This window comes from Littorina saxatilis, linkage group LG15 (assembly GCF_037325665.1).
Source record: "Littorina saxatilis isolate snail1 linkage group LG15, US_GU_Lsax_2.0, whole genome shotgun sequence".
Taxonomy (NCBI): Eukaryota; Metazoa; Mollusca; class Gastropoda; order Littorinimorpha; family Littorinidae; genus Littorina; species Littorina saxatilis.
In genome coordinates, this window is record NC_090259.1 from 3,676,865 (window position 1) to 3,702,408 (window position 25,544).

At 40.8% G+C, this 25,544-nt stretch overlaps 1 protein-coding gene and 1 long non-coding RNA gene across 6 annotated transcripts in view; one reads left to right on the forward strand and one right to left on the reverse strand.

Annotated features, from left to right (window-relative positions):
- LOC138948225 (complement C3-like) overlaps nucleotides 1–25,544 on the forward strand; it is a 56,515-nt gene that overhangs the window by 6,040 nt on the left and 24,931 nt on the right. For all 4 annotated transcript variants that reach the window (XM_070319738.1, XM_070319737.1, XM_070319736.1 and 1 more), the window contains exons 5-15: nucleotides 13,357–13,485; nucleotides 14,195–14,237; nucleotides 16,001–16,094; nucleotides 16,474–16,573; nucleotides 17,525–17,764; nucleotides 18,532–18,732; nucleotides 20,455–20,574; nucleotides 21,001–21,093; nucleotides 22,175–22,375; nucleotides 23,277–23,432; nucleotides 24,397–24,471. In XM_070319738.1, coding sequence (XP_070175839.1) covers nucleotides 13,357–13,485; nucleotides 14,195–14,237; nucleotides 16,001–16,094; nucleotides 16,474–16,573; nucleotides 17,525–17,764; nucleotides 18,532–18,732; nucleotides 20,455–20,574; nucleotides 21,001–21,093; nucleotides 22,175–22,375; nucleotides 23,277–23,432; nucleotides 24,397–24,471 — 1,452 coding nt within the window. The remainder of the gene's footprint in view (nucleotides 1–13,356; nucleotides 13,486–14,194; nucleotides 14,238–16,000; nucleotides 16,095–16,473; nucleotides 16,574–17,524; nucleotides 17,765–18,531; nucleotides 18,733–20,454; nucleotides 20,575–21,000; nucleotides 21,094–22,174; nucleotides 22,376–23,276; nucleotides 23,433–24,396; nucleotides 24,472–25,544) is intronic.
- Nucleotides 1,027–9,802, reverse strand: LOC138948228 (uncharacterized). 2 transcript variants are annotated; one of them, XR_011449933.1, is made up of 7 exons: nucleotides 9,068–9,802; nucleotides 8,448–8,623; nucleotides 7,926–8,099; nucleotides 7,075–7,189; nucleotides 6,300–6,408; nucleotides 5,105–5,216; nucleotides 1,027–2,768 (listed from the first exon to the last, which is right to left on the reverse strand). It is a non-coding gene; the product is annotated as an uncharacterized lncRNA (long non-coding RNA). The 2 variants fall into 2 exon arrangements; XR_011449934.1 differs by lacking the exon at nucleotides 9,068–9,802 and adding an exon at nucleotides 8,961–9,015.

Sequence of the window (25,544 nt, forward strand, 5' to 3'; positions counted from 1 at the left end):
CCTTGACATTGGATAACTGTCCATCCCTCCACTTACACACACACCAACCATGCACAGCCATGATGTCTGCCATTTCGGTGTCATAGTCTGAACTTTTGTTGTTTTCAGCAGAAATGTCTTCATTATAAAAAAAACACATGAGTCAATCTATCAGTCTTGAATTACGAGTACAGTGGGCCATCTCTTTCGAGACCTCCGGGTTAAAGTCCATTTGAGACCATAGGTTTTTTTCTCATGATTTTCTGTTCATAATCTCTGTACTTTTAACATTCTTTTTAAGACTCCTTTTCTTTTCCCAAGTAAAAAAGTACTACACTATGTACTATAGTATACCATAGTACTTGTACTATAGTTTACTATAGTTTACTATAGTAAAAGTACTATGGTACATTGAATTGTACTATGGTATACTATAGTTTACTATAGTACAAGTACTATAGTACATTGAATTGTACTATGGTGTACCATAGTTTACTATAGTACTAGTACTATAGTAAACTATAGTACAAAAAGTACTATAGTATAATACATTAGTGTGTACTATAGTACATTGTGGTACATGTACTATAGTATACTATAGTAAACTATAGTACAGTTTAAATGTACTATAGTATTTTGGTCACTTTTTTGCAAAAATGTACTATAGTATACTATAGTATACTATAGTAAACTATAGTTTACTAGAGTACATGTACTATAGTTTACTAGAGTAAAGTGTAGTACAGCGTAGTACATTGGCCGCGGTACATTTGTACTATAGTACTTTTACTATAGTTTACTATAGTACAGTGTGGTACTTTTGTTGCTGTAGATTTTGTACTATAGTACTTTTACTGTAGTTTACTATAGTATACTGCAGTACTTTCTTAAAAAAAAGTACCATAGCCTTAAAAATTACACTGGATGTAAATGTGGCCCCAATTTTTGCTGAATCAATTGTGTTGTGTGAATTGAATGTGTGTGTGCACGATCAGGCCACTTGCTGCAGTCAATCTGTCACATTTGGTAGGAAAGTAAAGGTTCATCATATGTTTTAAATTTTATTTTCATTTTTCGGCAGAGCATTAATAGTCAAACTTATGTAAGAACATTTTAAAATATCCACTAACATGTAAAAGACCCAATTAAAAAATAATTTTAAATAAGGTGTTCATCTTGCACAGTGAGTAACCAAGCAGTTGATTTTTGGTAAATGTCCCAATGCAGAAACAGTTTTAATGCAATTTTTTATAACCCTGTTAACCAGAACAACTAACAATAAAATGCACAAAACAGATTTATTATAGCACTCTTCTTTGTGGGAATTAATCTTTAGCACAACACATATTTTCTCAAAATTATCTCCCAAGTTAAATTTCTATGATTAGCTTTGAAAGTGACCATGCCTACATCAGTACATGAAAACTCTGTGAACAATCAAAGGAGACAATGATTGTCCCTATTATTGACCGGAACTCTACCCCAATCTGAACTTGAATAATGCAAACTATCAAGCTGACTTGATGTCATCTAACCCTGTATGTGTGTGACCTTACACAGATAAAGTTATTGAGTTACTTTCTTTCTTTATTTGTTGTTTAACGTCGTTTTCAACCATTCAAGGTTATATCGCGATGGGGAAAGGGGGGAGATGGGATAGAGCCACCTGTCAATTGTTCCTTGTTCACAAAAGCACTAATCAAAAATTTGCTTCAGGGGCTTGCAACGTAGTACAATATATGACCTTACTGGGAGAATGCAAGTTTCCAGTACAAAGGACTTAACATTTCTTACATACTGCTTGACTAAAATCTTTACAAAAATTGATTATATTCTATACAAGAAACACTTAACAAGGGTAAAAGGAGAAACAAAATCCGTTAGTCGCCTCTTACGACATGCTGGGGAGCATCGGGTAGATTCTTCTCCCTAACCCGCGGGGGGTTATTGAGTTACAACGATCTTGCTTCAAACACATTCAAAATAATACCATTTCTCTGTTATTATTATTATTTTCTGTGAACTTAAAAGTTTATGAGGGTCAATTTTACATGGGTCACATCTACAGGTCATCCAACTTCAATAGCCTGTAAAGTATCAAAAATCTAGCTTTCAAAACATTTCAGAAAAATAAAAACACATGCTTTCGCAACACATCCTTGATATTTGTCAAAAATGTGGTTTTGAAAAAATGCCAAATATGGTCATGTTTGAAATTGATTAAACCATAGCAGTATGTTAACTTTGTAAAGTCTATCCCGAAAACCATCCAAGAAAACAACAATGTTCAATTCTGTCTACCCATTGTAAGTCAGCCTAATTATGCTCCACATCAGTGACATTCTCCTGACCTGGTGAGTCAAAACTCACTAAATGTCCAATGGAGAGTTTTCAGCATGCAACCAGAAAGTATATAGTGTGGCGTTATGTCCCTTTTTTTCAAAACAGGGTTATATATGTGGCAATAATCACACGAAATGTTCTCTGTCCTCCACATCTGTTTGATTTGTGATTGGTGTCCAGATTATTTGCTACAGGCATCTGATTAAGTTTATTGTAGCTGCTGTCCGGTTCCCTTTGCCAGTGATATCTGCTTTCCTGTTCTGTAACTTGTATTTATGTTCGCCGATGGCACCCGCTGAATAGTTTTGGTTGTTCTCCAATGGCATCTAGCTAGCTGCTTTGACGTCTGTAAGTGGCATCAAGGTCCTTCACCATGCAGTCATCTGCTGGAAGTGAACAGGAGGCTCTCTTGCTTATGACACCCACACCAGAGCATGGAATGAAACCTGCAATGACACAGCAGTATGACTATGAGAAAGCATGCAGACTGAAGCAAAGAGGGCCAAACTTTAAGAGAATGATAATGAAACCTACCTTAAAGTGCCGTGGCTTTTAGTGCATATATATCTAACTTTTAAAAGTTGTGTCCGTCTATGTGTGTATTATGATGACTAAAGGCTCCGACTGAGACGGTGGTGGTGGTGGTGGGGGTTTGAAACGTGCTGGTGCGTGTATGTTTGTGCTTGCGTGTGTGCAGGCATGAATGTCTTTGTCAGTATGTGTGTGTGTGTGTGTGTGTGTGTGTGTGTGTGTGTGTGTGTGTGTGTGTGTGTGTGTGTGTGTGTGTGTGAATTTATGAATACAATTGAAGGCACAGTAAGCCTCCCTTAAACCATCACAGATACGGTCAGGCTTTTACACACAGACTACAGTACAAACACCCTTTCATTTAAACACTCACCGATTGAGAACATCCTAGGTGCCCTCCATAAAGAGCGAACAATTTTCAAATAATTTATTTGTGCGTGGTTTATCTTACCCCTGAGCAATCGTGAACCCGTGTGATCAAGTTTCCCTTTTTGGCTCACGAAGTGTAGCCTATGCGATCGTAACTTTGTGCGTGCGTGCGTGCGTATGTGCATGCGTGCGTGTGTATGTCTGTGGTAGAAACTTTAACATTTCGTCATTTGAAGACGTCACATTATGGCGTAAGAGGGTTAGACGTCACGCGAAGGAATGTCTCGGTCATTGTTATTTTGAGCGGGCCGAGACTAGTTGGCAGTCGTGTCTGTAAGTAGGCTACATGCAGACAGACAGATCTAGATCTAGTGTCTCGCTTTCTTGCACAGTGTCACCTATGCTTACTGTGTGTGTGTGACGGAGGGATTGAGTTTGTGTTACTGTTTGTCGATTTCTTACGTGAGCCTTGAAGGCTTCGCCTCTTGTTTCACAATGTAGTCGTCAGTTAGTCATTTGAATGCGACTCCATGTGAGCTTATCTACAATAGCACGTTTTTATGCACGAAACAAACGGCTGTGGTTCACAAAAACTCTAGCGATGGTTTTTGACTGTTGAGAGGAACGGTGATATATGCATAAACCGCCGTCTGCTACGACCCTTGCGTGACCCTGCTTCCGGGCTTTTCTTTTTTCAAACTTTCACAACTTCGAATTGTACTGATCTTGTCTTGATGAAAAAAGAATTCTTTTTATAATGTTTGTGTGACAAGCTGTCAATTTATTATTTAGATTTTAAAAGTTAGGTCTAGCGCAAAAACGCACCACGGTCCAAAAACATTCTGATAATCATCCATCCACGGCTATGGCAAGTTTACATCGATAGAATGAGACCCGAAGGGAAGTAACTCATTTTTGACCTGAGTTCAATCGGCAAAATTAATTCTTTAACAAGAAGAGCAAACGCTCGATCGAGTCACTTTCGCAGTTCTGAATATTATATGAGGCATCAGATGGACAGGAAGAAATTGCTATTCACAACACAATGAGTCACGTTCACATAAAATTTGAGCCCGGTCACTTTTATAGTTTCCGAGAAAAGCCCAACGTTAAGTTGTGTGTTGCCGAACAGAAAAGGCTAGTTATCTCCCTTGTTTTTCTGATAACGTTCGTAAAAGGCTACAGATGTAAATACTTTGATGTAAAGAATAATCCTACAAAGTTTCAATCACATCCGATGAACTTTGTCAAAGATATAAAATGTCTAATTTTTCCTTTGACGCTGACCTGTGACCTTGAAAAAGGTCAAAGGTCAACGAAACCATCGTTAAAGTGTAGAGGTCATTGGAGGTCACGACTAAACAAAATATGAGCCCGATCGCTTTGATAGTTTCCGAGAAAAGTCCAACGTTAAGGTGGTGTCTACGGACGGCCGGCCGGACGGCCGGCCGGACACACTAACACTGACCGATTACATAGTCACTTTTTCTCAAGTGACTCAAAAATTGCTCGCTCTTTACGTAGGGCACCTAGGATATTCCCGTTTGGTGAGCGTTCAAATGGAAGGGTGTTTGTACTGTGTGTAAAAGCCTGACAGTATCTGTGATGGTTTACGGGAGGCTTACTGTCCGGGCGTGATTTCCGGTATTGAATATTCATAACAGCCGTCCAGCACCAAAACGAGGCGCCATTGTTGTAGAGGACCAAGTCCACGAAAATAAATTCTTTGAAAATTTTTCACGCTCGACAGAAAGCAGCCAGGATGTTCCCGTTCGGTGAGCGTTTAAATGGAAGTATGCTTGTACTGTATGTAGACGCTCGGGGAGCTCTGTGATGGTTTACGGGAGGCTTACTGTGCCTTTAATGTATATACATCTATACACACCCAAGAAGATAAGGCGCTCAGCAGGTCTGCACTCATGTTGATCCATTATGTTGGAAACAGGCAGAATTGGATCCTCCACCCGACAGTCACTGAGCTACAGTGCTGCTCTCAGCTATAAGCAAGAGAAAGCAGCTTGAGTGTTTCATCGCATATAATTCCAGTGTTTGCATACTCCATAGCGATTAGCTGAAACTATTTAGCTAAAACATTAAACTATTATCAGTGGAATACCAAAGGGGTGGCATATGTCATCCAAAATATACGGCAATTTAAAGTGTGATTGACGGGACAGAAGCGTTTCAATGATACAAATAGAGAACACTACATAGCCTACTGTGTGTTACTGGGTTTACACAAGTAAAAGTGAATATTTTTTCTTCTTCTGTTTCTTCGTTCATGGGCTTAAGACTCCCACGTTCAGTCATGTGGATTTTTACGTGTATGGCCGCCATTCAGGCAGCATACGCCAATTTCGGGGGAGGCATGCTGGGTATTTTTGTGTTTCTATAACCCACCGAACTCCCACATGGTTTACAGGATCTTTTCCGTGCGCACTTGGTCTTGTGCTTGCGTGTACACATGAAGGGGGTTAAGTCACTAGCAGGCCTGCACATAAGTTGACCTGGGAGATCGGAAAAATCTCCACTCTTAACCCACCAGGCGGCAGCGACCGGGATTCGAACTCACGACCTCCCGATTATGAGGCCCACGTCTTACCACCACGCCACTGCGCCCGTCGTGAATATTTCAATATTTGAAAAGCAATAAGTGTAAATCTGGTGCCACACAGCAAGCCATGAAGTATTCTGTTTTCAATTCCTACGTACCGGAGAGATAACCCATGTGGTAACTAAACCATACACCCACATGTGGGAATATCATTGAGGTCATGGCAAGCTAGTCTGGCAGGGACCTTATATATTCCACTGCTCATGATTACAAAGTCACAGATGCAAAGTCATTCTCGGAACACTTTTGGGCTTGCCATTTTCCCGCGAATGTTTTGAGAATGAAGTTTGTCTCGGAGATTTTGCATAAGCAGTGGAAAATGAAATCCCTGTCAGACATGTTGTTTGAACCAACCTCATTTACATGATAGACACGCCTGTGAAGAGATGGTTCATTTATCACATCATGACACATGGGTGGTATCTCTCAGGTAGGCAAAACAATATATCTAAATGCACCAATTTACCTCAAGCACTCAGCAGGTCTGCACATATGTTGATCCATTAGGTCAAAAAACCACCAGAACTTGATATGTTGTCCAAAAGTCACAGATACAGTGGAACCCCCCAAGGATCCTGAAAAAATAATTAAAAATGAAGAGCGAACACTTGTACAAATTATCTGTCTTTATACAAGCACATACACAAATAAATCTGCTTGCACTATGCTGGCTTTAGGCATGTGTAATAAAATGATTTTGGGGGAGCTTCTCTATTTAACCGGGAACTTTTGTTGTTGTCAAAAGCAATTTATGCCTCAAACATTCTCCCACTCAAGACTGAACTATGCATTCAGAATGTGTTGATATCTGACTTAAACTCATAAAAATAACAAAGGCTAGTTTGTAAAAAGACACCGAGAAAATTTAAATTCAATTACATATTATCATGTATTATATAATCTGTTCTGGGGCTTTTTTCCAGGTCTTTTAAAAAAAGATGTTCACAAACAATAACGAACACATTTTTCAATTCAATGAATGTTTGCAGCACTGTCAGCCGGACAGAAATGACAGTATGTTGACAAAGCCGTAATAAAAACATAACCTGCAGTCCTACCTTAGCGCAAAGAAGTATGAATGGTCTGTGTGTACTCTACAATCTCTGACTGTGGCCCTATGTAAAGGTCGAAAAGAGCTGGCTGTGCTTGGCCATTAAGAAAAATTTCAGTTAATTCAGATTTGTATAGCACCACAGGAATATGTTAATATCAAAATCTAATATGAAATTTCCTACACACACCCATGAAGTTCAAGCCCTCAGCAGTTCTGCACACATGTTGATCCAGGAGGTCCAAACACACCCTGCACTTGTTGTCCAACAGTCACTGCTCCAGTGAAACCCTCCATTTAGGACCCTGAAAGATATATAACAAGTTCCATAAAGTGATACAAAACTCTTTGTTGTTGTCCTTATCTGCCGAAGGAGCACCTCCTGTCGCTTCACAGCATCTGTAACACAAGAGAGGACTGAGTATCCAGCCAGAAATTTCATGACTGTATTTTTATAATGATGATCAACAAAACTTGTTAGGGGCTTTTAAAATGATATGACAAATATAAAGTCAGATGCACTTCACCCATTGTTATACTTAAACATAGAACTAAGGCTTGCTCATACAGTGGAACTCCCCTTGTTAGACCTCAAAATATCTGAGAAAAATAGGCCTTAAAAAGGACCCCTGGGTGTCTTAAAAAGGCCGTTGATTGATGATTCACAAAGGTTATTCACAGAAAATATGAAAAAAGCAAGGTCCTAAAAGGGAGTGTGTCTTTAAGTGTGTGTGTGTGTGTGTGTGTGTGTGTGTGTGTCTGTGCATCACAATTAAGGGCTAAACAAAAACAAACACACACCCAAGAAAAGCAAAATTTGTTTGAAAATTTGATCCAAGACAGTGAATCAAACAAGAAATGTCCATCACTGATTCAGACATATTTGAATGTATGTGTGTGTGTTGCAAACATTACACAACAGTGGATCATAAATACCAAATTCAGCTATGCTAGTACCGTATTGCAAATTACATTAAATTTGAAATGTCAGAAAAAACAGGGTTTTTAAATTTTATAATTTGTTGTTAATAATTAACTTACTGGTTAAAGAGTACAACTTTTCACAATTTCAGCACAGAGAATGGAATCCTTGGTGTCTGCTTCCTTTTCTATCTGAATGACTCATTGGTACAGCCATCTGTCATCACCCTGCCGACTGTTTTTTGACATGGAGTCCAGAAGCTCCCCCACCAACTCAGGCAGTTTTGTTTTTCACTAAAAGTAAAAGAATAAAGGTCAAATAGATTTGCACAAAGGAATAAAAAGAGGTTTTCTAGTAATCCAAATAAAGCATGCAGAAATAAAAACACAAAAAGTAACATCAAACAGTTTTGCCTCTTGTGCCCCCAAGACACTGGAATAATGACAGGCCACCAGATAGGCCGTCCATCACTGAAAGTGAACAGAAAAACTTGATGTTTGAAGATGTGTGTGTGTCAGTGTGTGTGTGTGTGTGTGCGTGTGTATTTGTGTGTGTGTGTGTGTGTGTGTGTGTGTGTGTGTGTGTTATACAAGTGGCACTGGTACAGGTAATTTAAGACAAGAGTTTAAAATGTCACTTACTTGTTGTCCCTGTCAGTGTAAACTTTCAGCACAAAGAAGAATGGAAACATTGGTGTTTTTGTCGGTTCCGTTCCAATTGAATGACTTGGTACAGCCATGCCATCAAGTTGATCAACCAGCTCACTGTTCCTGTTACCAGTTCAACCTCTTTTCCACATTGCCGACAGATTTTTAATCTGAAAAAGTCATGTAGGCAGGCCTAGATACATGTTTTCAAAATGGGAATTTATAAGTTGTAAACAGTTAACGAAATAGTCCGCTTCTGTCACGTACTCCCCACGAACACCACCATGTGGGGCAGCCAGATCCAGATAGAATCAACAAACAAGTAGATCTAAAACTCAAAGTAAAAACATCAAACTCAAACTCAAACTCAAAGAGAAAAACAACAATGGTCACTGTAATTGTATCAGATTCAGATTCTCACAATGGTATAAACTTTGCAAATCTCAAAAATAGTCGGATACTAGTGACAGTGATAGTGAAAAAGAGTTGTGGCAGCTGTAGATCTACTCCTCACTCGATAGTCGATGACTTGGCAGTCACAGAACTTTGCAAATCACTCGATAACTCCTGAGCGAATCTGGATACGATAACATGGAAAACTCTTGAAGGCTTACTTCTCAGTCCAGATCCGTCTTCTGCTCTCTGAATTATGGTTAAACTCTCTTGGTGGGTTCCTTTCGTGATGTTGTAGACCGCTTTTGGCAATCTCCCGTGCTCTTTCTTGTGAGTTCGCTCGTTGAAAATCAGTTACTAGTGCTCTCCCTTGATTTACTTCGGAGTGGTCTCCTCTTCGATTTTTAAGGGACATAACTCTCGTGCGAACCCTTTATTCGTATCGAAAGTAGCCGGCTCAGTTTGTTTTTGTTTTTGTTTGGTCTTGTGTTTGATGACTTTGCTAGTCCAATATTTTATGTATATATACTCAACCTTCGTTTTGCGTTTTTGTTGCAGCTGAGTGCATTTACAGTTCAAAAATCCTCCTATGGTAGTAAAACAAACCCAAAACTACCCAACGACCACATCTGTGAAGCTCGACAGTTTCTTGTTCACGCGAGTGCATAAATTAACCTAGTTATTACGTGGTGTTTGGTCAGAGTTCGATTCAACTGAGTGATTCCGGCCTCCATTTTGTTTTACACAAACTCATGATGATGTCTGACATAGTTTGCTAGTGACGTGTCCTTTTGTGCATGATGTGGTGATCTACCTGATCTAAATTTAGATCCAAAAATAGGTCAAGACCAGCCGGGTCCGAGTACGAAATTAATTCGTAAAAAAATCGCAGTTCTTGACTCTTTGGGTGCAAGTCAATGAAACTTGGTAGTTCTTCTAACGGATATATAGCTGCCTGAGGTATGACGTAAAATCCCCAGGGGCTCCGTGCACCTGGATTTGACAAGTTCAGTACTTTTAAATGTTTTTACTAGTTATTTACTTTTATGAGTTACTGTTCCTTTTACGAGTACTGCTCTGTTCATTTTAGCATGTGCATAGATATGCAACGCACACAAGTGTGTGTGTGTGTGTGTGTGTGTGTGTGTGTGTGTGTGTGTGTGTGTGTGTGTGTGTTTGTGTGTGTGTGTGTGTTTGCGCAGTATGTGTGTGTGTGTATGGGGGATATGTGTGTGTGGAGGGGATGTGGGGGTATATGGGTGTGTGTATGTGTGTGTGTGTGTGTGTGTGTAAGCGAATGTCAGCGGTTTGTGTGTGTGCATGCATGTGGGCGTGAGTGCGCGTGTGTGTGTGTGCAGTCTTTTGCTTACGTTTACAATTATTCTCTGTATATGTTCCAAGGCAGGGCCGGACTAGGCTAAGAGGAGAGGGGGGGGATGCCAGTGGTGGTCTAGGGGGAACCTTTTTTTTAAATTCCTATTAACTCGATGTTCTTTAACTATGTTTGTAAATTGTTAGAGGATCTTTTAGTAGAAGTGTTTAACTGTCGAAGCTGCTTTTACCTAAGAGACCGACTGTATATTGTGCTGTTGTACTTGTCAGACTTGATTGTACCAAGTCCTTCACATGTTGTAATGCGCTTAGAGCCAAATATTTTTGTTTTTTGTAAGGGATAGGCGCAATATAAATACACTTTATTATTATTATTATTATTATTATGTTACCCCTGGCGTGGTCAAGGGGCAGAGCCCCTTGTGGGGGTCAGGGGGCAAAGCCCCCTGAAGCTGATGGGTAGGTCATATTCTGAGATAGAAAAATGGTCGCTCCTTGCATGAAACGGCATAAAATAAACAATAATAAAAAATGTTTTAAATAAGTGAGGTACATGTTTAGGCTAGGAGGGGGGTGGGGTTGCGCAACCCCCATAACCTCCCCCCCCCCCCCCCCGGTAGTCCAGGCCTGCTAGGACAGGTTGGAAGATTAGGCTAAGCCTAAAACCTTTATCCTGACGTAATAAATTTAATTATGAGCTCTCTCTCTCTCTCTCTCTCTCTCTCTCTCTCTCTCTCTCTCTCTCTCTCTCTCTCTCTCTCTCTCTGTTAAGCATTCGATGTGTACATATTCCATAACTTTTTTTTTTAAATCTCATATTGTGTGTGTGTGTGTGTGTGTGTGTGTGTGTGTGTGTATGTGTGTGTTTGTGTGTGTGTGTGTGTGTGTGTGTGTGTGTGAATGTCCGTGTATATGTGATTAGAATAGGGGTGCCTCTCTGCATGGGTGAAAAAAACACTTGTTTGTAATGCTTGTATGCCACAACCCTCTCTCTGTCTCTGTCTGTCTCTGTCTGTCTCTGTCTCTCTCTCTCTCTCTCTCTCTCTCTCTGTCTCTCTCTCTCTCTTTCTCTCTCTGTTAAGCATTCGATGTGTACATATTCCATAACTTTTTTTTTAAAATCTCATATTGTGTGTGTGTGTGTGTGTGTGTGTGTGTGTGTGTGTGTGTGTGTGTGTGTGTGTGTGTGTGTGTGTGTGTGTGTGTGTGTGTGTGTGTGTGAATGTCAGTGTATATGTGATTATAATAGGGGTGCCTCTCTGCATGGGTGAAAAAAACACATGTTTGTAATGCTTGTATGCCACAACCCTCTCTCTGTCTCTGTCTCTCTCTGTCTCTCTCTCTCTCTGTCTCTCTCTGTCTCTCTCTCTGTCTCTCTCTCTCTCTCTCTCTCTCTCTCTCTCTCTCTCTCTCTCTCTCTCTCTCTCTCAAATTATTTAAAACGAAACAATATTGTACACACAGCAAAATTCAGTCAACTTCAGGTCAAACCAAGAACTTTGCACTTGATCCTACATGAAGAATTATTTTGGCAAATGTTAAATTTAACATAAAAAAGGTATTGTTTCAAAATTTCACTGCAGACCATTTTACTAAGCGTTTCGGGCGGGCGGGAAATAGCTCAGTCGGTAGCGGCGCTGTCTTCAAAACCAGTTGTCGCAATCGGCGTGGGTTCGATCCCCACTTTCGGCGAGGGATTTATTTCCCAGAGTCAACATCGTGCAGACTCTCCTCGGTGGCCGCATGCACACGATAAAGAACCCAAGTTCACAGCGAAAGTCTCAGGGCTCGGAAACATGAATACACGCATGCAGGAAAACAAATGTGTGGGTAGCGCCGTATACTGTATGGCAGCTCGCTTTCCCCATGGAGAAAGCAGCCCGAATTTCCATGAGGGCAACCTCACAGGACTATATAAAATCTTATCCTTATCTTATCCTTATCCTTTAACTTTTAAAGCAATTGTTAAATTCTCTTTTGAAAACTTTTTTTGTGAGAAGCGTTCCAAGGTAACGTTAATGAAATATTAATTTCACATTTGATGCTAACTGTTTACAAAAAACTAACTATACTTATGTAAATCTGACGTTACAAAAGTCCTTTCTCCTAAGTGAATATGTGCGTACCCACGTGTTTGTGTGTGTGCACGTGCGAGCGTGTGTGTGTGACTGTGTGTGTGTGTGTGTGTGTGTGTGTGTGTGTGTGTGTGGTGTGTGTGTGTGTGTGAGCACAAAGTATTCCTACGTGTATTTTGCAAATGCACAGTTAACAAGTTTGAAAATATCTCATGTCATCTCCAACAAACGGCTTAATTCACACACACGCACGCACAAAACATAATGAATCTTATATGTACGACTACCTCAGTTGTAAAAACACACACAACACGTTTACATGCACAACTGGTGATATAAAACACAATTTTAAAAACAATGTTTTTTAATCAACTTAATTTCAACAACAAAATTGTTATGCTTAGCTGATAAGTTATATTAATAAAACAATAAAAATAAAAACACAAAATGCATGTATACTATTACTACTATACAGTACCGCAGTACTATGTACTGTAGTACTATAGTACAAAGTACCATAGTACAAAGTACCACAGTGTACCATAGTACACAGTACTTCATACTATAGTACTACTGTAGTACAGGGTACATTCACAAAAAAGTACCATAGTACAAAGTACTAGGTACTATAGTACTACTGTAGTACATGGTACATTCAATAAAAAGTACCATAGTACAAAGTACTAGGTACTATAGTACTACTGTAGTACATGGTACATTCACTAAAAAGTACCATAGTACAAAGTACAAAGTACTCTACTGTACCACAAAGTACTATAGTACAGGGTACATTTACTACACAGTACTATAGTACAAAGTACCATGTACTACAATATGTACTAGAGTACATGGTACATTTACTATAGTTTACTATAGTACAGGGTACATTTACTATAGTTTACTATAGTATACTATAGTACATCGTGTGGTACTTTTTCAGCTGGGTTTAGACATGATTTTCTCAGATTTTTGGAGGTCTTACATAGCAACCTTTTACTGCTGTTAGAAAATGGCTCAAAGACTGATTGATAGCTCTAAGACTTTCTGTCACAGTCTTCGCGGACTTTAGTTTCAAATATTATTCTCGACCACTTGTTCTACAGAATCCTAAAGACCTTGCCATCAGCCGGAAGCAGGACGACGGAAATGACGTCATCTTCACGGACAGTCTGCGCATTCCCGACAACCCGGTGTACGGCAACTGGACGGTCAAGGTCAAGTTCGCCAATGGGGTGAGTGATGTGAACTTCTCTGCTCTTCGACACAGGGACTGGATCCGTAGACCTACTGTAGATTTAAATCCTGAAATGTCGTTGTGATGGTCATGAATAAAATGTGTGCGTCTCTGTCTCTGCCTCTGTCTCTGTCTCTGTCTTTGTCTCTGTCTCTGTCTCTGTTTCTGCCTCTGTCTCTCTGTCTCTGTCTCTGTCTCTGTCTCTGTCTCTGTCTCTGTCTCTGTCTCTCAGTCTCTCTGTCTCTGTCTCTGTCTTTGCCTCTGTCTCTGTCTCTGTCTCTGTCTCTGTCTCTGTCTCTGTCTCTGTCTCTGTCTCTGTCTCTGTCTCTGTCTCTGTTTCTGCCTCTGCCTCTGTCTCTGTCTCTGTCTCTGCCTCTGCCTCTGTCTCTGTCTCTGTCTTTGTCTCTGTCTCTGCCTCTGTCTCTGCCTGTCTGTCTGTCTGTCTCTCGCTCTTATACATGAATGTTGTGTGTGTGAATGTGTGTTCTTGATTAGGTGTTTGGGGTTATGCGGGTGCTACCTTGAACCACAGAGAGACGGGGGGAGAGAGAGAGAGAGAGAGAGAGAGTCAGACAGACAGAGAGACAGACAGAGAGAGAGAGATACAGAGAGAGAGAGACAGAAAGACAGACAGACAGACTGGAATCAGTTGTTACAGCTACCGTTTTGTGAAATTCTTAAGATACTACTTTAATTTTAACTTTCAGCTGGCCACGAGCGCGGCTGTGCGGTTTGAAGTGAGAGAATACGGTACGTACCGCAAGTTACAGCAAATAGCGACAAACAAACAACCACAATAGTATCATTACAAGTCGCGTAAGGCGAAAATACAATATTTAGTCAAGTAGCTGTCGAACTCACAGAATGAAACTGAACGCAATGCCATTTTACTCGTAGCATCGTCAGGCCACCGCTCATGGCAAAGGCAGTGAAATTGACAAGAAGAGCGGGGTAGTAGTTGCGCTAAGAAGGATAGCACGCTTTTCTGTACCTCTCTTTGTTTTAACTTTCTGAGCGTGTTTTTAATCCAAACATATCATATCTATATGTTTTTGGAATGAGGAACCGACAAGGAATAAGATGAAAGTATTTTTAAATTGATTTGGACAATTTAATTTTGATAATAATTTTTATATATTTAATTTTCAGAGCTTGTTTTTAATCCGAATATAACATATTTATATGTTTTTGGAATCAGCAAATGATGGAGAATAAGATAAACGTAAATTTGGATCGTTTTTTAAATGTTAATTTTTTTTTACAATTTTCCGATTTTTAATGACCAAAGTCATTAATTAATTTTTAAGCCACCAAGCTGAAATGCAATACCGAACCCCGAGCTTCGTCGAAGATTACTTGACCAAAATTTGAACCAATTTGGTTGAAAAATGAGGGCGTGACAGTGCCGCCTCAACTTTCACGAAAAGCCGGATATGACGTCATCAAAGACATTTATCAAAAAAATGAAAAAAACGTTCGGGGATTTCATACCCAGGAACTCTCATGTCAAATTTCATAAAGATCGGTCCAGTAGTTTAGTCTGAATCGCTCTACACACACACACAGACACACACACACACACACACACACACACATACACCACGACCCTCGTCTCGATTCCCCCCTCTACGTTAAAATATTTAGTCAAAACTTGACTAAATATAAAAAAGACTAGTAGACTTCCAGCAACTACTGCTACTTATATGTGCACTCTGTAATACAACACGGAAGATGTGCTAATTTTCGTCACCGTTTTGTTTAATTCTTCTTGGTTTGCAAATAAGATTGTGTTTGATGTCCGGAGTTCTTTTCTTTATTTGGTGTTTAACTTCGTTTTCAACCACGAAGGTTATATCGCGACGGGGAAAGGGTGCAGATGGGATAGAGCCACTTGTCAATTGTTTCTTGTTCACAAAAGCACTAATCAAAAATTTGCTCCAGGGGCTTGCAACGTAGTACAATGTATTACCTTACTGGGAGAATGCAAGTTTCCAGTACAAAGGACTTAATTAACATTTCTTACATACTGCTTGACTAAAATATTTACAAGGGCAAAAAGAGAAACAGAATCCGTTAGTCGCCTCTTGCGACATGCTGGGGAGCATCGGGTAAATTCTTCCCCCTAACCCGCGGGGGGTATGTCCGGAGTGAGATGAATGTTCAAGGTGCAAAGGTTGCAGTTTTTGTCCCCGCTTGTTTTATTCACGAAAAGGAGTAAAGCGTGAAGTTTAATGTGGCCCCAACATTTTTAATATATCGGGCACCTCCATCGATAGAGAAACAAAACAGGATTTTATGTATAAGTGAATGAAAATAATAATTCAAGAAAGCTAAGTATGCCTTTTGTTTTAATTTGCCAAGCTGTGGCTATTGCAATGAACTCCAGGCTTTGTGTGACGCTGTGTAGTGTAGTCATGTGACCAGACTCATTGTTATGTACCGTCTGACATAGTGTATCATTGTTGACGTCATCGTGAACACTTATTTTCATTGCACGTGCTATATGTGTTCAGTCCTGCCGACCTTCGGAGTGACCTTTCAGACCGACGCGGACCAGAAAGTGCTGCTTCCCACAGACACACACCTCCACACCACTGTCACGGCCAGGTGAGCGGACACACTGACAAACACGTAGACAGACAGGCAGGTGGGTAACCAACCGTAAGGGTGGCCAGAGGGGATGAATGCAACACACAGACAAACAGTTACAAGCGGACATACAATACACATACAGGACAGAAATCCAGGAGAGAGAGAGAGAGAAAGAGAGAGCGAGAGAGAGAGAGAGAGAGAGAGAGAGAGAGAGAGAGAGAGAGAGAGAGAGAGAGAGAGAGAGAGAGAGAGAGAGAGAGAGCACGTACGTGAATGCGCCAAGAAGCAAACAAATCTGATCTATAGAATGGCTTATGTGCCTTAGGCAAACATTCTCATGTCCAGCACGTCTTCTGGTTTATCATTGTTATTTTTGTTCTAATCACTATTACAGGTACGTGTTTGGGAAACCAGTGAGAGGTCACGTGACTGTGACGTTTGGCCTTATATGGCATGGTCACGTGTTCACCCTGGGCAAGAAACGTAATCTCGAGGTGAGACAAGACATTTTGTTCATACTGTATAGTAATTATTATCAATCTTTGATCATTTCACAAGTTCGATATTTATTGTAAGTTTCCATCATTTGTAAGATGCATGGCTCTCTTTGTGGCGTTAGCTTAGTGATAATCGCACATCTTATAAACTACTAAATTCAACGTTGGAATGAACCTTGACATATGATATTGGTGCGTGTTTATGCGCTCACGCGTAATTTCGTGGAAGTATGTTTTTCTGACCATCATTGAAACCACATGCAGTCTTCATATTTCAACTGTATGTGACAGGGTGACCGCAGTAGTCCCCCTTTCACATCAGCTGCTCTGCCTTGGGCGTCAGCTATTTATAGTATATAAATCCGGCAGTGTGACAGCTCACACCTTTCAGATGTAGAGAGGCAAGGGCGGATCAATTCACTTTGGAGGGGGGGGGGGGGGGTTACAAAATGACTGCGAAGATACAAGTTGACGGCGCCGAAGGCGCCTATGCCTCTATGCCTCTATGCCTTTATCCAAAGAAGCAAAATAGAGCTATCTGGTGCATCCTGAGCCAATAAATTACCTCTTTTTTGGGGGGTGGGGGGGTTACGTAACCCGTGTAACCCCCCCCCCCAGATCCGCCCTTGAGAGGTGTTTGTGATAGGGTATGCTGTTGTTTTCTGGTCTCTCAATGCCCGTCACTCCTGTCAGGGTATGGGCCGCCAACAACAGCTCTCCAGAGTCCTCTGTCCTGGGCCATCTTTTCTATCTGACTCCAGGTGTAGCCCATCTTTCTGGTGTTTGTTTTCTGGTATGTTCTTGCAAATCTTTGCATTCATTCGGCAGGTTTTATAGGGCTATCAATTTAGCACCAACTCGCTTTTGTTTGATTGACTATGCCTCCAAAGGTGTTTTGTACAATTGGTTACATTTACTTTTTAACAATTATTTTAAATGTTCTTTCAGCTGAACGACACAGGCCAGGCAGTGTGCACAATACCCATCTCGGAACTTCGCCTACCCGTCGAGAGCGTCTGGTTCCCCAATGGCGGCAAGCTGCACATGGAGGCGATCGTCACCGAGTACGCTTCGGGAAAGGTCGAGCGCGCTCGGGACAGTTCGGTAGTGTTCGCCGATTCCCTGCACATCATCAAGTTCACCCGCTCGTCTCGGCACTTCAGACCCGGTCTGACCTACAGTCTCACGGTACGGGTCAATGAGACAACTTGAACAATGAAAGACACAAAATATAGATGTCATTCTTGTTTTTCTGTCTGTTCTGTCTGTTCTATTGTTTGTCTGTCTGTTCTGTCTGTTCTATTGTCTGTCTGTCTGTTCTGTCTGTTCTATTGTTTGTCTGTCTGTTCTGTCTGTTCTATTGTTTGTCTCACGGTCTGTTCTGTCTGTTCTATTGTTTGTCTGTCTGTTCTGTCTGTTCTATTGTTTGTCTGTTTGTCTGTCCATCAGTCTGTCCCCAGCCCACCTATCTGCAACGAGAAAATCGTGCAGTGAAATAAGAAAAAACACCAAAATAAGCAGCCAAGAAACCAAGCGAAAGAAAGAAAAGCAAAACAAAACAAAAAGAACATAAAACTTCCGGTTAACTGAGAGCAATTGGTATTTAAGCCTATATTATTATTACATTTTACAGAATGAATTCAGCAGCTTAAAACACGTGCAAGTTAAAATATCAATTTAGCAAAGAATTCCATGCCCACCGTCACCTGTCAACAGCTACATGCTGAACATAATGATATGTGTTCATCGGAGGGGAACGGCATCGCTTAGCTTGTTCAAAACTTTAGATGTATCCATGGTGATTAACAAAATAAAGGTGCATCCACGGTGGCCAGATTTGTGGTCGGAAAACGGAGGTGTTGTTATTGAGAGGGGTCGTTATATGAGATTTCTTTGTATCTTGAAAGAAGACCCAATAGATAAATCAGTTGAACTTTCTTTTCCCATGCCACCAGATTGACGTCATCAAAGCTAACGGCGAGCCGGGAGCCAAACTGCCACTGCTGGTGGAATGCAACGCACAGCTTGCTGACGTCACCGTGCAACTGCCGCCTCTGACGTCATCTGATGACGATGACGTATTACGCACGGACGATAAGGGGCACTTGGTGGTGCACTTCCTCATTGCTTCCAACGTCAAACGGCTGACGTTCAAGGTCTTTAGGCAATGCAATACACTACACTACACTACACTACACTACACTACACTACACTACACTACACTACAATACAATACAATACGTCAAACGGCTGCAGTTTAAGGTCTTTATGCAATGCAGTTCACTACAATACAATGCAATGCAATCCAATGCAATCCAATGCAATACTATACTATACTATACTATACTATACTATACTATACTATACTATACTATACTATACTATACTATACTATACTATACTATACTATACTATACTATACGCGGGTTAGGGGGAGTCCCATATTGGTTGGGACGAGAAAGAATTTATCCGATGCTCCCCAGCATGTCGTAAGAGGCGACTAACGGATTTTGTTTCTCCTTTTACCCTTTTTTCTTGTATAGAATATAGTCAATGTTTGTAAAGATGTTAGTCAAGCAGTATGTAAGAAATGTTAAGTCCTTTGTACTGGAAACTTGCATTCTCCCAGTAAGGTAATATATTGTACTATGTTGCAAGCCCCTGGAGCAAATTTTTGATTAGTGCTTTTGTGAACAAGAAACAATTGACAAGTGGCTCTATCCCATCTCCCCCCTTCCCTCCGTCGCGATATAACCTTGAACGGTTGAAAACGACGTTAAACACCAAATAAAGAAAGAAAGAACTATACTATACTACATGTATATAAGAGAAATTTAATTTCTGGCTGGTAGCAAAAACAGCAATTCCACATTGAAACAAGAAGAGCAAACGCTCGATCGAGTCACTTTCGCAGTTCTGAATATTATATGAGGCATCAGATGGACAGGAAGAAATTGCTATTCACAACACAATGAGTCACGTTCACATAAAATTTGAGCCCGGTCACTTTTATAGTTTCCGAGAAAAGCCCAACGTTAAGTTGTGTGTTGCCGAACAGAAAAGGCTAGTTATCTCCCTTGTTTTTCTGATAACGTTCGTAAAAGGCTACAGATGTAAATACTTTGATGTAAAGAATAATCCTACAAAGTTTCAATCACATCCGATGAACTTTGTCAAAGATATAAAATGTCTAATTTTTCCTTTGACGCTGACCTGTGACCTTGAAAAAGGTCAAAGGTCAACGAAACCATCGTTAAAGTGTAGAGGTCATTGGAGGTCACGACTAAACAAAATATGAGCCCGATCGCTTTGATAGTTTCCGAGAAAAGATATAAAATGTCTAATTTTTCCTTTGACGCTGACCTGTGACCTTGAAAAAGGTCAAAGGTCAACGAAACCATCGTTAAAGTGTAGAGGTCATTGGAGGTCACGACTAAACAAAATATGAGCCCGATCGCTTTGATAGTTTCCGAGAAAAGTCCAACGTTAAGGTGGTGTCTACGGACGGCCGGACGGCCGGCCGGACAGACTAACACTGACCGATTACATAGAGTCACTTTTTCTCAAGTGACTCAAAAATTATAACCAATTTTAGATGCGGCAGTCACTTTTCGGAGTTCAGAGTTTAAACCAAAACAAAACGGTTTACACGAGTTATCCTAGAAAGAAAACAACGCCTCAGTATATGAGGATACTAACTGAAACCACTATCAGATACTGTCCCTAGGTCAGTGGATCAGAAAATGTCCCTAGGTCAGTTGTTTCAGTATCCTCATTATTTATCCCAATTATTTTTGGTTTAACTTTGAGCTCCGAGTGAAACGTATTTAGAAATATGCTTTGAAATGGTGCGCATGATTATCGTTTTTCCCTTGAAGGTACAAACAATAAACGAGGGAGGGGAGCCAGAGAAAGGAACCGACGTGCACTTTGGGGCTGTTCCTTTCTACTCCCCGTCAGGCACTTTTCTTCAAGTGGACGCCACCGCCACTTCGGCTGTACGTTTTTTGTTTGTTTCGTTTCGTTTTGTTTTGTTTTGTCTTCATTTTATTTTATTTGTTTATTTTTGTTTGTAATTAGACGCGCCGTTGATGCTGAGCTCTCACATACATCAGGCAGATACGAGCAGACACGCAATCATACGCACTGTTTGTGTTATGCTGTAAAGGAGCTTAAATCGTTCATGTCAGTGTTGGTGCCGCACTCTTTTACGTCGCAAAAGTCGTGTGTGCGTTGGTTTTGAGCACTTTTAAGTAGCTAATGTCGTGTATGTGTCGGTGTCGTATAGTTTTAATAATGTAGAGTTGTGTCGGTGTCGTATAGTTTTAATAATGTAGAGTTGTGTCGGTGTCGTATAGTTTTAATAATGTAGAGTTGTGTCGGTGTCGTATTGTTTTAATAATGTAGAGTTGTGTGGCGTGCAGCACCGTCGCGGGTCAGCCCTGGAGGTCGGGGATTACGTCACCGTCACCACGCAGTACACGTCATCAGAGGAACTCTCGCACGTCAATCTGCTGGTCAGTTCACCCACCCGTTACATCTATTGTTTGTTTCTCCAGCTTCTCTCTGTTCATTCATAGCAGCCCAAACATGAGAGACAAGGGACAGGCAACACCAAGAGGCATAAGGAGTATAGAAAATAACAATAACAAAACGTAAAGACATGATTTGGTTGGTTGATTGATTGATTGATTGATTGACTGTCTGATTGATTTTGTAACTGATTCAGTTGACTAAGTGGCTGATTGCTTCATTGACTCATTAACTTGATTGATGTGATTGATTGATTGATCAACTGTGTTTTGTTGATCACAGTTTCATTCTGCTTTGTGGTCTTGTAATGTTAGCTTTGTGACACATCTTGTAATGTTAGCTTTGTGACACATCTTGTAATGTTAGCTTTGTGACACATCTTGTAATGTTAGCTTTGTGACACATCTTGTAATGTTAGCTTTGTGACACATCTTGTAATGTTAGCTTTGTGACACATCTTGTAATGTTAGCTTTGTGACACATCTTGTAATGTTAGCTTTGTGACACATCTTGTAATGTTAGCTTTGTGACACATCTTGTAATGTTAGCTTTGTGACACATCTTGTAATGTTAGCTTTGTGACAAATCTTGTAATGTTAGCTTTGTGACACATCTTGTAATGTTAGCTTTGTGACACATCTTGTAATGTTAGCTTTGTGACACATCTTGTAATGTTAGCTTTGTGACACATCTTGTAATGTTAGCTTTGTGACACATCTTGTAATGTTAGCTTTGTGACACATCTTGTAATGTTAGCTTTGTGACACATCTTGTAATGTTAGCTTTGTGACACATCTTGTAATGTTAGCTTTGTGACACATCTTGTAATGTTAGCTTTGTGACACATCTTGTAATGTTAGCTTTGTGACACATCTTGTAATGTTAGCTTTGTGACACATCTAAATTACGGAAAGAAGGCCCGACATTTAGATACGTTCAGTACGATGACCTACTATTCGCGCGACTTGCCCCTAAAAACTGCCTTAACTTGTTTAAGTTTCTTTTTTTGTGTCACAAATGTACACCAACAATTTATTAATTACTAACTAATCTGTCACCACACAGGTGTTGAGCCGTGGCCACATTGTGTGGCAAACCAGGACCCACAACTTGGGCAGCAACTCCACCACATTTTACTTCCCCTTGACACGTCACATGCTGCCCGGCGCGCGCATCGTGGCCTTCAGCATCCGTGGCAGCCAGCTGGGGGCAGAGGTCATTTCCGATTCGGTCTGGGTGGACATGAAGCCGACCTGCTTCGGAGAGGTGGGACGTGTAGACACGATGTCTTGCTTTGAAGGAAGGTGTAGACACGATGTCTTGCTTTAAAGGAAGGTGTAGACACGATGTCTTGCTTTGAAGGAAGGTGTAGACACGATGTCTTGCTTTGAAGGAAGGTGTAGACACGATGTCTTGCTTTGAAGGAAGGTGTAGACACGATGTCTTGCTTTGAAGGAAGGTGTAGACACGATGTCTTGCTTTGAAGGAAGGTGTAGACACGATGTCTTGCTTTGAAGGAAGGTGTAGACACGATGTCTTGCTTTGAAGCTGGATGCTGACTGGCTTTGAAGTAACAGCTAACTGCATGTCGCTTGTTTCAAGAATAATTGATATGTAACTGCGGGGCTTTAACTTTTTAACTTTTTTTGTTTGTTTCAGGGGGGGGGGGGGGGGGGGTTTAGACGCAGACTGAAATATATCGCCCCTAAATTCGACTTAATGAGATACAACAGCGATTACAAAACAACCAAGACCAGTTTTCTTTGCCCTCTTTTCCGAAATGAAATCCGTCAAAAGCAAAACAGTTCGGGAAGGAAATGACAATCACAAAGAATGTCGAGAATGAAGTTTGTCTGGGTGAAATAGTCTCACACGTATCAGGAACATTGATGATGAGGTCACCGCCAGGTTGTGCATGTATCAGTGTTATAGTTCATTAATTAAAAAATAAAGAGGATGCTGGGAAGATTTCGGCGTTTTTATATTTATATCCGTGTTAGCTAGTCCTTCCAGGGAGTTTTCGCTTCACCATTCCACGTTTTTCTCCCACCACCCCTCCGCTAGCCTCCACCCAAATCTCTCGCTAAATTAGAAAGCATTATTTTTGTATCTTTCATTTCCGAGCTTCAGTCCGCATTATATTTCATAACTTGTCCCCGTCCTTCAGATTGGCTTGACCTTGACTGAGGACAACCCGCCAAAGTTCCGGCCTGGTGACATCGGTAGTGTGAGCGTCAAGGGACTTCCGGACATGCGCGTCGGACTGCTGGCGGTGGACGAGGCTGTGTACCTGATGAACCAGAGATCCCTCACCAGACGATCTGTGAGTGTGTGTAGGTTGGAAGCTCGTGGGTTGCCTAGAGACAAACGATATCGACTAGGCAAACCAAGAGGTCTTCAAAAACAAAACAAAAATCGAGAAGACGTCACAATGCAAAAACAAAACAAAACAACAACGACAACAACAACAACAACAACAACAACAACAACAACAACAACAACCCGGCGTCGCGTAAAAGTTCCGTCACTTCTAATGTATGTCTCCCAAAGAAACGACCAAGTGTTTTGAGAATGAAGTTGGTGTCGGTGACTTAGTCATATTAGCAGTGGAACATTACTTGTAAGGTCACTGCCAGGCTGTGCATTTATCGGTATCGCATGTTTTTAACAATCCAAAACGTCTCTACTTGACCTGCTCATCCAAAGTGAAATCTCTGACGTTAAAACCAAAACAAAGTTCAAGAAGACGTCATAATGCGAATAATGACATTACGTAAACGTCTGTCACTTCTTTTGCATGTCTTCTGAGGAACTGACAAGAGACATTTCGAGAACAGAGTTTGTCTCGGTGACCTTGTTATATCAGCAGTAGATAAATGACTCATAAGGTCACCGCCAGGTGTGCATGTATCGGTTCCATATATCATGATTTGCTTTTTTCCTGTGCAGACTGTTTTGTAAACCGTGAGAGATATGTTAGGATTTTTGCGTGAAATAAAGGATCCTTCTAATCTACATGCCATCAAGTCTACAGCCTGGCTGAATTTTGTGCAGAGTAGGAATAATTTACGGACCTCTATTTAAATCTGCAAAGTATAAAGAAAATCCCAATCAGGTGGCAATCAGGTCGAAAAAGCGGAACTACCAAGGCCAAGCGCATAGTGCTTTTAGTTATGCGCTATAGAAATCTCCTTAATAAATAAACTGGTAACTTTCTTTTTAGTTGCAATTACTATAATTGTGTAAAATTATATGAACTAATGATACCTTCTCTGTGTGGTGTGCAGGTGTTTGACTCGCTGAAGGAGCACGATCTTGGCTGTGGCGACGGTAGAGGCGACAGTTCTGCTGCAGTCTTCAGGGTACGGCAATCTTTTTCTCATGTCCCTTCATATATTGTGCTTTGTTTATGCGAATAATGTAAAGGGGCTTTTCGCGTCGGTAGTCTGCGAAACGCCGAAATTGCTTTCAAATCGCTGAAATCTTTGCCGTCATTTTGGCACAGCTGCCGATGTTTGTACTTGTGTTGTGGTTGTTCGTGCGTTTTGCGTCGGCAGTCAGCAAACATTGAGACTACTTAAACATCGCCGAAACTAGTTTGATAAATTTCGGTAGAGCTGCACAATTTTTTTTATAGCAGGGGATAAGATACGCTTTTGCCAACAGTATTCCGGTCGTTTTGAAATAAAATAATTTCCAGCAACATCCCTTTGACGTATTTTAAAATGCTTCTAATGTACAGACCGTAGACCATCAACATTTGGAAGTATTTCTTATTCTTTTTGTGCTACCAAGGATAGATTTGGAACCAGTATCTATCAATGAAATCATTTTTTGGTTAAAATGTCTAAGTTAAATAAGCAAATATCACAAGATCTACATATGCACTCACATAGAACAATGATAGAAACAGTCGAACCTTCCTTGGTAACCACCTCTTGAGTTGTTTTTTCCCTATATCATTCACCTTTCCATGGTGACCACCTAACTAAAACGACCACTTTTGGCTGCAGGTTGATATAGACAGGCTTGACAGTATCAGTGTGTAACCGAGTGCCGTAACACTACGATCACCTCGGGAGGCGAAGTGCAATCAAACAGGATTGAAAATGTTAGGGCTAATTTCTTAGCCCTATAAAAACTGTTATGCAAACCCGAAGGTTTCCATGAACATACAGACAAACGGAAACCACCAGACCCCATCACAAACAGAATTCCACAATCCACCGGTGTTGACTTAAAGGCCAACAACTCGGGTGCAGAGTCTGCTGTGAAAGGAGCGTTAGCCTCCCCTGTCACAAGTGCATGACAGAGAGTAGTATATGTATGTGTACTGTGAGCGATGTCCGCCCTTTCTACTGACCAGGGGTCAGGGCTGACCATCCTGTCCTTTGATCTGTTCCCTGGGCAGGTTGATATAGACAGGCTTGACAGT